The following is a 14360-nucleotide window of genomic DNA, read 5'->3' on the forward strand; positions in this document are numbered from 1 at the left end:
ATAGTCCATGAGCCAGACCACCAATCGCAATCGAAAGGGTGGGCAAATTTTTGTTGCTATTTTATTATTCCTATATATGTCCATATTATTAATTGGTATGATAACCTTTGCACAAGAGTAGCTTAACAATATTTATCATGCATTCACTATTTTGACCATAAAAATGCCATATACACCAATTATGGCCATTCTCCGATGTTGCACATTTCATAATTTGTGTGCCACTACTGATGATTTAGAGCACCTTTGCAGTTGCAGAAAGGCCCTGCAGATAATATTTGTTTGCACCACTAGTTGGCGCTAATTCCACTGGGTGCATGAGGGAGCGAGGGGGAAAATCGGCTTTAATACTGCTGTTAGCAGGAAGTAGCAGAGGACTTTTGTGAAATCACATTATACAGGGAACATTTTTAATGGTTTATATACATCCAAGGTTAAGAAGGCTAAGATGTAGTGAGTAAAGATGACATTAACATTATAGCATATTACATCCATAGGTTTAGGGTTATTTAGGGGGAACTGGGGCATTGTTCATTAGGCTGACTGCAGAGAGGAAGAAACTGTTCTTTTGGCGTGAGGTCCTGGTCCGGATGGACCAGAGCCTTTTGCCAGAGGGGAGGGGCTGGAAGAGTTTGTGTCCAGGGTGAGAGGGGTCAGCAGCAATTCTGGCTCTGGTCTCAGGGTCCTGGAGATGTACAGCTCTTGAAGAGATGGGAGGCTGCAGTCGATCGTCCTCTGGGCAGAGTGAATGACACGCTGCAGTTTGGCCTTGTCTCTGGCAGGAGCTGCAGCACACCAGACTGTCATGGAGGATGTGAAGATGGATTCAATGGTGGCAGTGTAGAAGTTCACCAGCATCTTCACAGGGAGGTGAAACTTCTTCAGCTGCAGCAGGAAGTATAGCCTATCCTCTGATGAGGCTTCTTGGTGAGGGAGCTGATGTTCTGCTCCCATCTGAGCTCCTGGGAGATGGTGGTGCCCAGGAAGCAGAAGGACTCAACCAGGGTCACTGTAGAGTCACAGAGGATGACAGGGGGGGGCAGCTTGGTCCTTTCTGAAGTCCACTATCATCTCCACTGTCTTCAGAGCGTTGGGCTCCAGGTTGTTCATGCTGCACCATGACACCAGAGGGTCCGTCTCGCTGCTGTAGGCCGACTCGTCCCCATCAGAGATGAGGCCGATGAGGGTGGTGTCGTCCGCACATTTCAGGAGCTTGACAGACTGGTGTCCAGATGTGCAGCTGTTGGTGTACAGGGAGAACAGCAGAGGAGAAATCCCTTGAGGGGATCCAGTGCTGATGGTCTGGGTGTCAGAGACATGCTTCCCCAGCCTCACCAACTGCCGTCTGTCTGTCAGGAAGTACGTAATCCACCTGCACATGGAGTCAGGCACATTAAGCTGGGAGAGCTTGTCACGGAGCAGAGCTGGGATGATCGTATTGAAGGCAGAGCTGAAGTCCACAAACAGTATCCTGGCATAGGATCCTGGGGAGTCCAGGTGCTGGAGGATGAAGTGGGCCATGTTTACAGCATCATCTACAGATCTGTTGGCTCTGTAGGTGAACTGTAATGTAAGGTGGGTCAAGACGAGGCACTCAAAAGTCTTCATGACCACAGAAGTCAGAGCAACAGGTCTGTAGTCATTAAGGCCTGTGAGCCTTGTCTTTTTGGGAACTGGAGCAATGGCTGAGGCCTTGAAGCAAGCTGGCACATGACAGGTCTCCAGTGAGGTGTTAAAAATGTGTGTGAACACCGGAGACAGCTGATTGGCTCAGTGCTTCAGGGTGGAGGGGGAGACTTATACCCCTTTCCCACTGGCCAAAAAACCCGTTTAAACCCAGAAACAATCGGCTTTTAGTGGCAGAGAGAAAGGCGCACCGACCCGCGTCAACCCGGGACATCTGTCTGACTACCCATTTCTCCGACCATACATTTCTTTATTTTTGCGTCCATTAGTCCGACCTCCCATTTCTCCGACTTAAGTAGCCCTAACCCTCAACCTTACCCTAAACCTAACCTTAACACTGTAGCACTTTTGGGCAGTCGGACTGATGTATGCCCCCCCGTCGACCCGTGTCAAATGACTCGGCAAGAGACGCGGGTTAAAATCGCTCTGATCGGCTTGCAGTGGGAACACCAGACCCGGCTCAACCTGCTAATTTATATGACATTGGGCGTTACGTGATGCCACATCATCGCACCAGTCGCGTCTCACGTAGGCTACCAAAACAAAACTCTGCTTGCATTCAAGACTGTGATTTGATCAAAAGATCAAAGAACACTGACCAAAAAAGATTGAAAAAAAAGAAGCGACAGTCTGTTTAACTGACATGTTGTGCCGCGGACGTCCATCATAAGGCGACCGTGGCAGACTCGCTGTCCTCCGTGGCGGGCGGCTGGGGCATGACACGGTGTTTCTCGCACTGCGAATGAAAGCGGGGCGACTGGTTTATGCGGGGGTTAGACAGACAGACCCGGCTCATTTTGGTCAATGGGAAAGGAGCCAAATGCCGATTGTTAGCGGGTCGACCCACATTTAAAAAACCTGCGTTGACCCGCTGATTTTAGTAGGAACATGGCTAGAGTTTGGGCCTGCAGCTTTGCAGGGGTTCAGCCGTTTAAACAGTCTCTTCACCTCTCCTTCTTTGATTTGATTTGATTTGATTTCTACGATGGAGAGAGGTGTGAGAGGTGTGGGGGAGGGTGGCACTGGGGTGTGGGGCTGTGTAGGTGGTCCAGGTTTGGAGGAGCTGTTGCTGATCGATGGCTGGTGGTTGGAGGTGTGGGGGATATCAGGTCTGTCCCATTGTCTTTCAAAGCAGCAGTAGAACTCGTTCAGGCTGTTGGCCAGGCGTAGGTCATTGACAGAGGGACTCTTGAAATACTGTACTGGCAGTATGCTCCACATTATTTGTGACAGGAGGAGCAAGCTCTTTAGTTGATTTTAATTATGTAAAAAAAAATATTTGTTTGTTCTTGTTATTGCATGAAAAGTAAAACATTCTAAAAACGTTGGCTATTTCATGTGATTCACATATTCCTGAGGTGAGTCTATTATTATTAATAGTAGGGTCTTGATAAAAGGGAAAAACATCCTTGAAGTGATTTAGGCACTGAGTGGTCAACAAACAGCATAATACCGAACAAGCGCTATACACAGTTTTCAAGTTTCCACTCTACCGGTCCACCTATTCAACACATGATAACCACCACTAAGCTACCTGTTTGCAATGGTTATCATGCCAAACTGTTCACTAGAGATGTCTACCAAGTCAAAAAAACAAACTAGAAATTGCCCACCCGTTCGATTGCGGGAGGCCAATTTTGGGGTCTTGGCTCATGGACTAATAGTGAGTTGGAGAGATTAAACGTTTACAGTAAATAGTATGTGTGCTCAATTGCATCATCTTTATGTATGGTACCTTAAAAATATACACAAAAACAGAGAAACATTTGATTTGACTTTATTGATCAAGTCCCTTTGATTCTAGTCCCTTTCATAAGGATTTGGCAGCGCTGTTATGTACACCGCATCATCTGTTTCAACAAGAACACATTTTGTTTTAATCATGTCAGGCCAGACAGCATTCACAGTTTCAGTCTTTTTAACCTGATACATGAAAGTACTTTGTACATTGATCTGTGAATCTTTACATACAGGCCTGTGTGATTTAGTAAGTACCTCAACTAAAACACAACATTGTTTAGCACACTGACAGACTGCAGAAATTTCATGAGTACACATCTGTTTAAAAACAACCAAGTCATTAATTAAACAAAATGTACCATCTTTCAAGCATACAGCGCTGTTGTATCTCTTCTTTAGTCTGTCATAGTTTTGACTGTGATACAGAACTCCATCGACCAAAAAACCTTTGTAAGACCAGAAGCAGTTGCTTAGAATTCCACACAACTTTGTAATGGCAAGCCTATATGACATTTTAATACTTTCCTGCATCGGGGGATGACCAAAACCTCTGACACGTTCATTTAGTATTTCACAATTTTCTGTTTTTCTTTTATTAAAGCAAAGTTCTTCAACAAAAGATTGAACCTTTTCATGTTCTGGGTGGATAGTGTTCTTGGCCCTTTGCGGCAATTCTCTCCACAACAGAAATGTTCTAACTATTTGTGAAGGGACATACTGTGTTCCATGAAAATACTTCATGAGAGTGCCCATGAGAAGGTCGACGTCGCCCATAATGGCCCCCAGTGTTTGACACTTTGTGCAGTGTGTGTTAGCAAGTGTATATTAAAGGTCATTTTGTTTTTCCCATACAGTCTTTGGAACTCAATGACAAATTTTTTCAAAGCAAGCTCTGCCATCTGGATGCTTTTGGTCTTTATGGTATCCTGCAATAAAGTATATATGCCAAACACCAGTAGGAACAAATGGTTCCAAAATCTTGCAGGGAGTATGCCTTTCAATACAGGCAGAGAATAGAAAAGGAGAAATGCTCGGTACTCTGAAGCTTTCCAGAACTTCCTTTCAGTCAGTGATCTTGGCGTCCTAGTAATTTCAACAGGTGGTTTGATTTTTACAAGTCGCCTATCAACTTCAGCAATTTCTTTACCTATGTACCAGGGGGAATCACTGTTTGTTGTATCAAACCATAGTGTTGAGAGCTGCCGAGTGACTCCAAGGCAAACATTGTGTTGATATTCAGGAATGAATCCATTTATCATTTGGAAGTGTTGCAGCTGCATTAAAGGAGATGGCCCTTTGACTCCAAACACTGGCTCATCAGTTGTGCCTGACATTGCATGACTAAAATGGTCCCTCTCATTTCTACGTGGGGGTTCAGGTTGTTCGTATGGATACGATTTACCACCTCTGTGCAAGCAAAAATCACAGCCGTAAAATCCATTGAACTGTTTAGTGTTGCGAAGCAATGGACGAGCTACAGAATCAGAGCTACAAATCAGCACAAACACTTTGGAAACATGGCTGTGTCCTTGTCTGTCTTGCCAGTCAATACCTTCGGTCTCTAATAATGAAGCTTCTTTCACAAATGGTGTCAGCAATGTTAACATGGATGGTTTAGTTGGCCCAAACCATAATGCTGACATCAAAGTGTGCCTTTTTCTCATTTCTGGTTCCAGTTCAATTATCTGGCACTGAATTGGCCAAATGCTGCATTTAGAGCTTTTGAATACTGGTGCCCCATCACAATTCCAAATCAGAGTCAAATCATCTTTTCCAAGAACTCCACTGTCACACAATTTTTGATACTCTCCACCAGACTGTATGTCGGTTAAAACATCGAAGGATCTAGTTTTTTCAGTAAGATTGACATCATGTTCCTCCAGAAGTTGTTTTATCTGTGCATGAAGGGGAATTACAAGAAAGAAGAAGCCATTTTTTAAACTTGTCTTGGCGTCAAATACTGTGTTGCACAGTGTACAATGAGAGGGACAGTCTGCACAAATGCCAAGGTATGCTAAACACTTTCCACAATAAAAGTGAACTTCAGACTGTGATGAACTTCCAAATTCTTTGTGGAAAAGGTAATGTGAGGGTGGAATCAGACCTGGAAACATCAGATTGAACAGTTCCAGTAAGTGAGAAAGTGCTTTGCCCGTTAAATTGTTCCGCAGCACATACGACATCAGCATCAATAAACTTTCTTCTTTGGAAACGGGTGCACCGGGATACAGGGGCTTGTCACCATCTGCTTGGTCTTCACTGTCCTATTGATATAAGAAAAGAGATAGAGATATAAAGAAAGAGAAAAGGTAGGTGTGTGTGTGTATATATATATATATATATATATATATATATATATAATATATATATAATATATATATATATATATATATATATATATATATATATATATATATGAGAATGAGTAGCAGCAAACTTAAAAGAGTAGACAATAAATGTATATAAATTACCACATAGAATGGGGCATTTACCTCTGAAATGTCCACATCCAATTGGCTTGTGGTAGGGTTCTTAGTGTTGAGTTCATCATCTTTATCTTCACTGTTGGAAGTGTTACTCCAGTGTTCTTCTGTATTGACTTGGTCATCTGAATTATCATTCTACATGTGAAGAAAGTCAAGAGAATGAAAAATGTAGTTAATACATCAATGATTGAAATTATCAATTAATTCATTAATCATTATTGTTAGTTGTATTTATGACATAAATATTTGATTTTTGCTAATAAAAAGCCAAATAAGGTACACACTGGAGCTTTAAGATCACAGCACAATGAAAAATGTTTAAGTAACAGGTTATTTAACCTTTAAAAAAAATGCTGAGGGTCCAATGTGACCCATTTTTACATTTGAGAACAGTAAAAACATCATCTGACTTTAAATTGACTTCTAATGTGACCAAGCATGGGTCATACATGGAAATAAATTTCAACTTTAATGTCTTTAATAAGAGTTTTGTTGGTGAAACTCAGAGACCCCCAAGCCCACGTCAGAGCTGTTTAAACAGACCAGCGAGGCGCATAAAACCCATGCTGAACAGGCTGTCTAAAAAGGGGCTAATCTTAACAAAGTTGGCCTAGTGTACCCCCCCCACCCTAAAACAATTCTACAAGTGTACCTCTTGAATGTCCATATCCAGCAGGCTGGTTGTGGAGGAGTTTTCATTTCTTTGTTCATCTTCACAGGTGGAGTAGTTAATTTCTTCCTCTCCATTGGTGGAAGTGTTACTCATGTGACCATCTGTGCTGATGCCATCATCATGATTGGCATTCTACAGATTAACAAGAGAAAGACAATGAACAATAGAAAGAATGAACTCCCTTTATGTCAAGTCCAATCACCAAATCATAAACAGAGTATGTGTACACTTTCATTTTAGACAACTTAAAAGTTAGTTAGACCTCAGCTGCCTCTAGTCTTATGGGAGAAAAATAAATCAGTGACATGGCATATGACATGTGCTAATGATTATGTCTACTAGAGGAGCTGACAGCACAGTTTAGGGAAGATTCTTAAAATTGAAATATTGGGAGGGGGGTATCCTGGCAACATATGTCCTGGCATATTTCAAGATATGATTCCACTTGTACTAAAACTGTGTCATTTCATATTACCTGTTGAAGGACAGTATCCAAAAGCGTAGGTGTGGAGGAGCTTCTGCTGTTGACATCATCTCTACCTTCTCTGTGGGAAGCACTGGGCTGACTCATGTGATCTTCCGTGTTATCCTGTAGTTCTGTACTGCCCTGGAAATGTGGGGTGTTCAAATATAAATTTCAGTTATTACTCATGTCACGTATTCACTCGGTTTTACACAGGAGCTTGACAAACGGCGCTCTCTGTGCTCGCGAAAATAGAACTGAACCTGCCAGCGTGCACACTGCGCTCCACAGCGCAAGCGAGAGGAGTCTGGCTGCAGACCTCCACTGTCAGACGTTTCCTTGCAGACCTCCACTGTGAGGCCACCTCCATTGTGGGGACGGAAGTTGATTCAAAGCTTTTCAAAATAAAAACGAATAAACTGGAAGCATGTATTTGTGATTTTTCTTTTATTATTTAAACATGAAGAATAAGAAAAAGTGGTCAATAATGTACAAACGCTGGGCTTAATATATGAATAAAATTATATAGCTAAATTGGCTATTTAATAATTAAATAAAAAAATATTTTTAAATTTAAATTATGTCCTTTGATTTGGTGTCATTGGTTTTACGAATCAACTTCCGTTCCCACAATGGAGGTGGCCTCACAGTGGAGGTCCGCAAGGAAGCGTCTGACAGTGGAGGTCTGCAGCCAGACCCTCTTGGGTCTGCGTGCAGTGCGACCAGGATCTTCACAGCTCACACAACAATAATTTACAACCGTTGGTGACCCTCCCGTGCTTCACCGTGATCCCATGTGATCCCCTATGCAGCCCTGACAAGCTAGCTACACACTGCTACTACTACCTGAGAGGCCTGTACAAACAGAAACGAACAAAACTCCAGATTCTACCTGAAATTCATTATCTGTTACTTACTTTTACTTTCCATCTGTGTTTGGTGGTCCGTGGAATCTCTGCCGTGTACTCCTCCAAATATCTTTTATATGGCCCACGACGCGTCGCCATGTTAGCTCTGATGAGCTAACTCAGAGAGCCTCTTTCTGCTCTCGCTGAGTAGACTGTGTGGTCGCGCACTGGTCACGCTCACGCAGCGTGCTTCCCGCCAGTGGCCCCGCCTCCCTACCTGACTGCCAATGGGAGGAGCCCAATTTAAAATTGGCGCCCACTTAAGTAGTTAACGGTCTTTTTTTTCTTTTTCTTAAAAAAAAACCCCCAAAACGGTCCTGTTTTCAACGAGGAAAGAAAGAAGGGGGAAAGAGGAATTTTCAGCGTACCACAATGGCATTTGCCATTTATTATTTCAAGGACAAGACTGTGGAAGTTGGAAAGACTTCATGGATGAGTATTGAAGACCAGCAGCGATGTCCAAAATTAATCACCCAGTGCCCTGATCTGGAAGACGACGGCTGGATGGAGGTAAAGTGGGGCTTAGGCAGAAAAAAATCAGAAGGTCCAGCCTTTTTCCCAGCAAAGGTTTTGATGTTCGGTGGTAAGTTGTTGAATTTTAAAGCTTTTATTGCTATAACATTGATTAAATCTGTCACTTTGTCATGTCATACTCAGTGTATACGTTAACGTTACCGGTAATTGAAAAAAGCTAACGTTAATGTAACGTTAGCCCGCTAGCTTAACCTAACACAGGGTAATGCTTCATGCACACGTATGACTGTCTGTCTAAGTAATTCAATTGTAATTTTAATTTAGCAGGACTTATGTTTTACAATATCTCTAAAAACAATGAAAGAAGACAGAGGTGGGTCGCTGCCATCAAAAGGGATCACTGGACCCCCACAGACCACTCTAGACCCTCAGGTCTGGTCTCTCCTTCATCTCAAGTAAATTATGTTTGTGTCTTGCTAAAGTTACGTAGCCAAGCGTTAGCTAACTAACCCCCACCCCCTCCCTCCTCCGTGGATGTGGACATAGTCTGATTATCATTTGTGTAGTAGACACACCTGATCCTGGCAGGTTATATTCAGAGTTTAATCATAAAACCGGCTATAAAAGCGCCGCTGTTTCACTATTTAACTTATTTTCAGCTGCGTCAGCTATACTTTGTAAGTCCAGTGGATCTGGATCAGAACAGAGCGTTTGTACGGAGGGAGGCAATTAAATAGGGATCGAAACCCAAAATACCAATTTTCTTTGAATAGGGTTGTTTTTCTGAAGCTGAAAGATGCGCATTGACTGGCCATTTTTCTCCGCGACTGTCAGGTGGCACTAGGTCCTAAAGATGGCCACCACAACAAAAACGTAGCTCCGCCATGTTTGTTGTAGGTGAGTCCAGTCCATGTAGGGATGTTTTCAGGCCCTGATTGGCCAACGTGCTGTGTCAATCACAGCGGCGGCGCTGATTGGCTCGGCTGTCAGACGATGAGGCCAGACTCCCCCTCTGAAATGAAATGAAATGCATTTCCGGGGGAGGCTGGTTTACGAGGCTAGGAAAAAGGCCCATATCTGGCCTCAATCTTCTTTTTATAGATTACTTATGGCTGATTCAGCTTCCTCATACCTCCTGCTCCTCCATAATCAGCTCTACCTCCAGCCATGCTTTTCATGATACAAATGACTATGTAATGTTTTAAAATGGTCTCAAAACACAGTAATGACACAAAAACTTTTGTTCCCTTGTTGTCCCCTCTTGTTTTCATTCCTGTTACAGAGCTCCCAGCAGTGGTGACACAGCTGAAAGAGGTTATTGAAAAAATCACAGTGCAGAGCTCACCTCCTGCATCCACCTGGTCATCCACACCATCTGGAGACCCACCATTTTCTCCACCTGGCTCTCCTCAAGTGATGTCTAACCCTGATGAAATGGTAAATACCAGAGATGGGGACTCGAGTCACTGTGACTTTGACTCGAGTCAACTCGAGTCGCAATTTTGACGTGACTTGAATTGACTTGACAAAAAAATAAAAGACTTGCGACTTGACTCGGACTTGGACGTTAAAGACTCGGGACTTGACTTGACTTGAGACACATGACTTGAATGACTTAAATGGCCAGCCGCCACCGCCGAATTTCTCACTGTCACAGCACCAGCTCAGTCGGTGTTTTGTTTTGTTTTGTTTTCCCCCGGACTTTTCATGCATTTATTTTGAAAGGAGCACCGGAGAGAGAGAGTGAGAAGGGGGTTTGATACCGGTTGATACGAAGCAAAGGGGCCATCGGGGTCGCTGCATCGGGCGTGCTATATGGATCTATTATAATATAATAAATCCATGGCGTGCAATGACGCTCGCAGCTCAGTGTATTTAATCGGAGATTGCATCCAGAGTTTCAGTGACGGTGAGCGGCCTGACGCTGCTTCATTAACGCCGCGTCGCCGCTGTTCAGAGTCTGGGCAGACGCACAGTTCAGAGTCGCTGTTCAGAGTCTGGGCAGACACACAGTTCAGAGTCGCTGTTCAGAGTCGGGGCAGATGCACAGTAACCATAGACATACAACAACAGTAACAGTCACCTGTTACCAGCATTACCATAGCGAGGAGCTAACGTGTCCTTTTTTAACCTCCTCTCCTTCAGCCCCACATTCTCACTGCTGCAGATGGTGCTGCAACCCAACTACAGCTGTTATCTGATTGGTTTGTCTGTCAATCGTAGCATCCTGGGATGTTTCACATTCTTTGACTTTTGAATATTGTCGTGTCGGCAGACCATGTGGGGAAGGAGGTGAAAAACGACGACTTAGCAAGCTAGTAGACAGCTGCCATTTTATTAGCAGGCAGGCAGGTCAACAACAACATAGCCTACTGCACACATCATTGATTGAACAGAGGCACAACCCCAGTGTTGCCTTTATACAAAATACTCCTTGCGCCCTCTTATGGGTCATACAGGGTATAACACTCTAAACAGCAGGGCGCTGATTACACTGGCCCCTGTTTAAAGCAGAAGTAAGTGGTCCGGTCGTTTTCGCTAATGCTGTGTTCCAGGCAGGCTTTTGAAATCGTAAATTACAGCTTCAAGTCACAACTTACGACTTTGTAGCGTTCCAGGCAACCCACTCGTGTTTTTCCGACCTGTTTTACCGGTGAAAGTCACTATAACGGCCACTCGTAACTTCTGACCCGTGAAGTCGTACCAGATCGAACTGGTATGACTTCACGGTCGGAAAAATACGAGTTACGAGTTGCCTTGAACGCACCATAACGGTCCTCGTCCCTGCGTCACCACATTCACGGCGTCCCTTGGCTGCACACACAGCCCTGCATGCCGTTCTCTCTCCTCATTGGATAAAAACTGTAGGATACGATAAATGTTTTCTCCTCGGCTCAGAGCAGAGCAGAGGGACTGACAGACCCGTGTTTCAGTCCAAACACTCTATGTAAGTGATTGCTGTCGGAAGATATAACTATTTAAGACTTATATTAACACAAATATATCACTTACTTCTGCTTTAACTATACATGTACAGTGACATTTGCTGTGTTTTTCTCTCAAACACCACAAATATGAAATATGAAATTACCTATCTAAAACTACTTGGTATGAGTGCAGGCTGAGAATGGTGTTGTCATTCTATTCTATTGTCTTCACTTATTTAGATTAGATTCTGCGGGTGAAATTGCAATAATAAGGTGACTTGACTTGGACTTGACTTGACCTATGCAGGACTTGACTTGGACTTGACTTGACAAAACCTGTGACTTGACTTGACTTGACTTGCCCAAAAGGAAAATGACTTGGACTTACTTGAGACTTGAAGGTTAAGACTTGAGACTTAAAGAAGACTTGCACATGTGTGACTTGATCCAATCTCTGGTAAATACCTTTACACCTTTTGATTGTACACATACGCTAGAAAGAAAGCATATTCATCAACTTTGTGCTGGACTGGATTAATGATGGATTAGTTAGTTTATAGACTATGCCAATGCATATTCACTGCACAGATTACGGTAATAGATACAGTAGATTTCCAAAGAACACCATATAATCATTATTTGGTAAGTAACATTCAAATGTTTTGCAGGTGCTTCTTGTGCCAGGGCATGACGTTAAAGTAACAAGGCGAAAGCTGAAGTCGCTGCGGACTACAAATTCAGCATTGTACATTGGGGATCTCGCAGTGCTCGTCTATGGTAGAGAAACACTATCCAATTCCAGTTTGACCGGGAGGCAGTCAGGGGCTCACAAGGATGTGGAATCAAAGCCACAGCTGGACAATACAAAGCTCGATGCTATACTTGGTGAGTGCATTATTGGGGATTCGAATAACATGTGTGTTAATGTGGATAGTGAATAAAAATAACACTGAAGTAATGTTTTGTTTTCTATGTGTGTGTTTTTTCACTCATAGCCCATGCCCAGGAGAAGTTCCCGGACACCACCATTCAAGATGTGAGACGCATCATAAGGAAGAAATGCAACAACATAAACTATGCAAAGCAAATGGCTGAAAAGAAGTCATGAAACTGTTTTTGTTTTTATCAAGTTATTTGTTCCAAAGATGTGTACTTTCTTACCTTTTTTTTTATTATTTACAAAGAAGGACTTTAGTTCTCAGTTGGAGACAGTTGTTTACATTTTTATAAGCAAATGTTCACTTTTTCCGTAACATTTTTTTGACAAAGAGGGATGTCTTTGTTTTCTCTGGAAATGTTACTAAAATATATAAAACTTGCTCTCAACATTCTGTCTTGTGATTTTGTAAATACATTTAACATCTAGTGAGTTAACTTTAAGAATACCTAAAGAAGTATTTTTCAAGTATAAAGATAGTATGCTACAAGTAATATGCTAAGTAAATTTAGAAGTATACTTAAAGTATAACAATAAGTAAACTAGCAAGATATTCTAAGTTCATAAAAGTATTGATACTTATCAGTAGGTGACGTCACGGTGCGTTCCACCTGGCCGCCGCCATGCTGGGTACCGAACACTGAGTTAACCTCTATTCAGCTCAGTGCAGCCACATCCTCTCTGACTAGAAGACTGCTGCCTGATGTAGTTTGGATATGGATATTTCTCATTTTGATGGCCTTGCCTTGAAAGCACACACCTCCAGCACCTTTCTGCTGAGACGATCTTTGACAGCGCGGTGCGCCGCTCTCTCTCCCGTTAAAACTTAATCTAGCTCACCCAGCGGACCTCTCCCTCTCTCTCCTCGTCTCTCTCTCTCTCTCTCGCTCACTGTCTCTCTCCTGTTACTTATATGTGTTTAACCAAATACACGAAAAGCCAAATCAAATCAAAAATGCGTAGCCCACTTCTTTTTTCTTTTTTAACTCACAGACATTTTCATAAAGTAATAAAATATCTGGACATTTTGCATTGAGACAAAAGGCTGCAGGAATGGAAGAAGAATTCGGCAAATCATCTTATCACGCAAAAAGGCACAACAAACAGGTTTTGCACAATGGTTTGCACAAATAAGTCTTAATATGCGCAACACCTTCTCATCACAATCCACGCCATCTACACAGCTACGTTATCAGCTCAGCTGTTATTAAAACCCAACTCATCAGGACGCGATGACCACCACTCACATTAAACAAACCGTTAACTATTAATCCACACTCAAACCGAGGCAGCAATAGTGTTAACTGTACTCAACAAGCTGTTATTACAAGGTTTACAACAGATATGACAGACAACCTGGGCCGTGTGTGTGTGTGTGTGTGTGTGCGCGCGCGTGTGCGTGTATAAGAAAGGGAGGGAGGGAGGGAGGGAGAGAGAGAAAGTAGGTAAAAGCTGCTAGCTGTTAGCTACCGTAGCTCAGGCGTCGGTCTCCCGTCAGGTAAAAGCTGCTGTTTATTCCTCAGATGAAGCTCATGTTGAGGCTCTCCGGTAGAGTTATCCATCACTGCTGTTGAATTAGCTGCTAAACTGCTGGACGCTAAAACCGAGGGGGCGTCTGTGTGTTTACAATTCACGAAAGCAACGTGAACGTACGTGCCGCTCACACTCAGTAGAGTGAGGCAGCCTCCCTTGGCGTAGGCTACATGTCTCCCAAGCTGTTTAATGACGGTAAAAAATGAAACAAAGTAAATATCCTGCATAGTTTCTCTTTTCTGTGCTGCGCTGATCAGAGCGGCGTCCCTAGCAACGGTGTATTTTACTTAGCAACGATCTGTTAAACAGGAATAACAGACTGTTAAATGCAAAATCAAGATGTAAATAAATATCAGAAATATCAATAAATTATCGGAATACGACATTCAATAGTGCCATGTAATAAAAAAAGGTTTATCCACTATTTTTGTGAGATTTGATGTCACAGCCCATAGACTGCCTTTGGAAGTCGGTACCCAAGATGGCGCTGTGACCGGCTGCGAACGCTGTGTGACGTCACGTGATATCTATCA

General features: G+C 43.0%; 2 protein-coding genes across 2 annotated transcripts; one reads left to right on the top strand and one right to left on the bottom strand.

The window, feature by feature from the left end:
* Positions 1-3412: 3412 nt before the first annotated feature.
* Positions 3413-5914, bottom strand: LOC146960630 (uncharacterized). The gene is made up of 2 exons (XM_085772206.1): positions 5898-5914; positions 3413-5685 (listed from the first exon to the last, which is right to left on the bottom strand). Exons 1-2 carry the CDS (start codon positions 5912-5914, stop codon positions 4164-4166), a joined length of 1539 nt encoding a protein of 512 aa, XP_085628332.1. The 3' UTR covers positions 3413-4163.
* A 3514-nt stretch (positions 5915-9428) lies between these two features.
* On the top strand, positions 9429-12465 carry LOC146960631 (BEN domain-containing protein 6-like). Its single transcript, XM_085772205.1, has 3 exons — positions 9429-9867; positions 12026-12242; positions 12353-12465. The coding sequence occupies exons 1-3, from the start codon at positions 9637-9639 to the stop codon at positions 12463-12465; spliced, it is 561 nt and encodes a 186-aa protein (XP_085628331.1). The 5' UTR covers positions 9429-9636.
* Positions 12466-14360: the final 1895 nt, after the last annotated feature.

Source organism: Trachurus japonicus, unplaced genomic scaffold (assembly GCF_045865225.1).
Source record: "Trachurus japonicus isolate A0001 unplaced genomic scaffold, Traja_1.0 AP030158.1".
NCBI lineage: Eukaryota > Metazoa > Chordata > Actinopteri > Carangiformes > Carangidae > Trachurus > Trachurus japonicus.

Excerpts from the sequence above, each read along its gene's own strand:
- LOC146960631 (XM_085772205.1), top strand. The coding sequence starts at position 9,637 with ATGGTCTCAAAACACAGTAATGACACAAAAACTTTTGTTCCCTTGTTG. Across the intron at positions 9,868-12,025 it reads TGTCTAACCCTGATGAAATG|GTGCTTCTTGTGCCAGGGCA; the intron begins GTAAATACCAGA and ends AATGTTTTGCAG. Across the intron at positions 12,243-12,352 it reads AAAGCTCGATGCTATACTTG|CCCATGCCCAGGAGAAGTTC; the intron begins GTGAGTGCATTA and ends TTTCACTCATAG.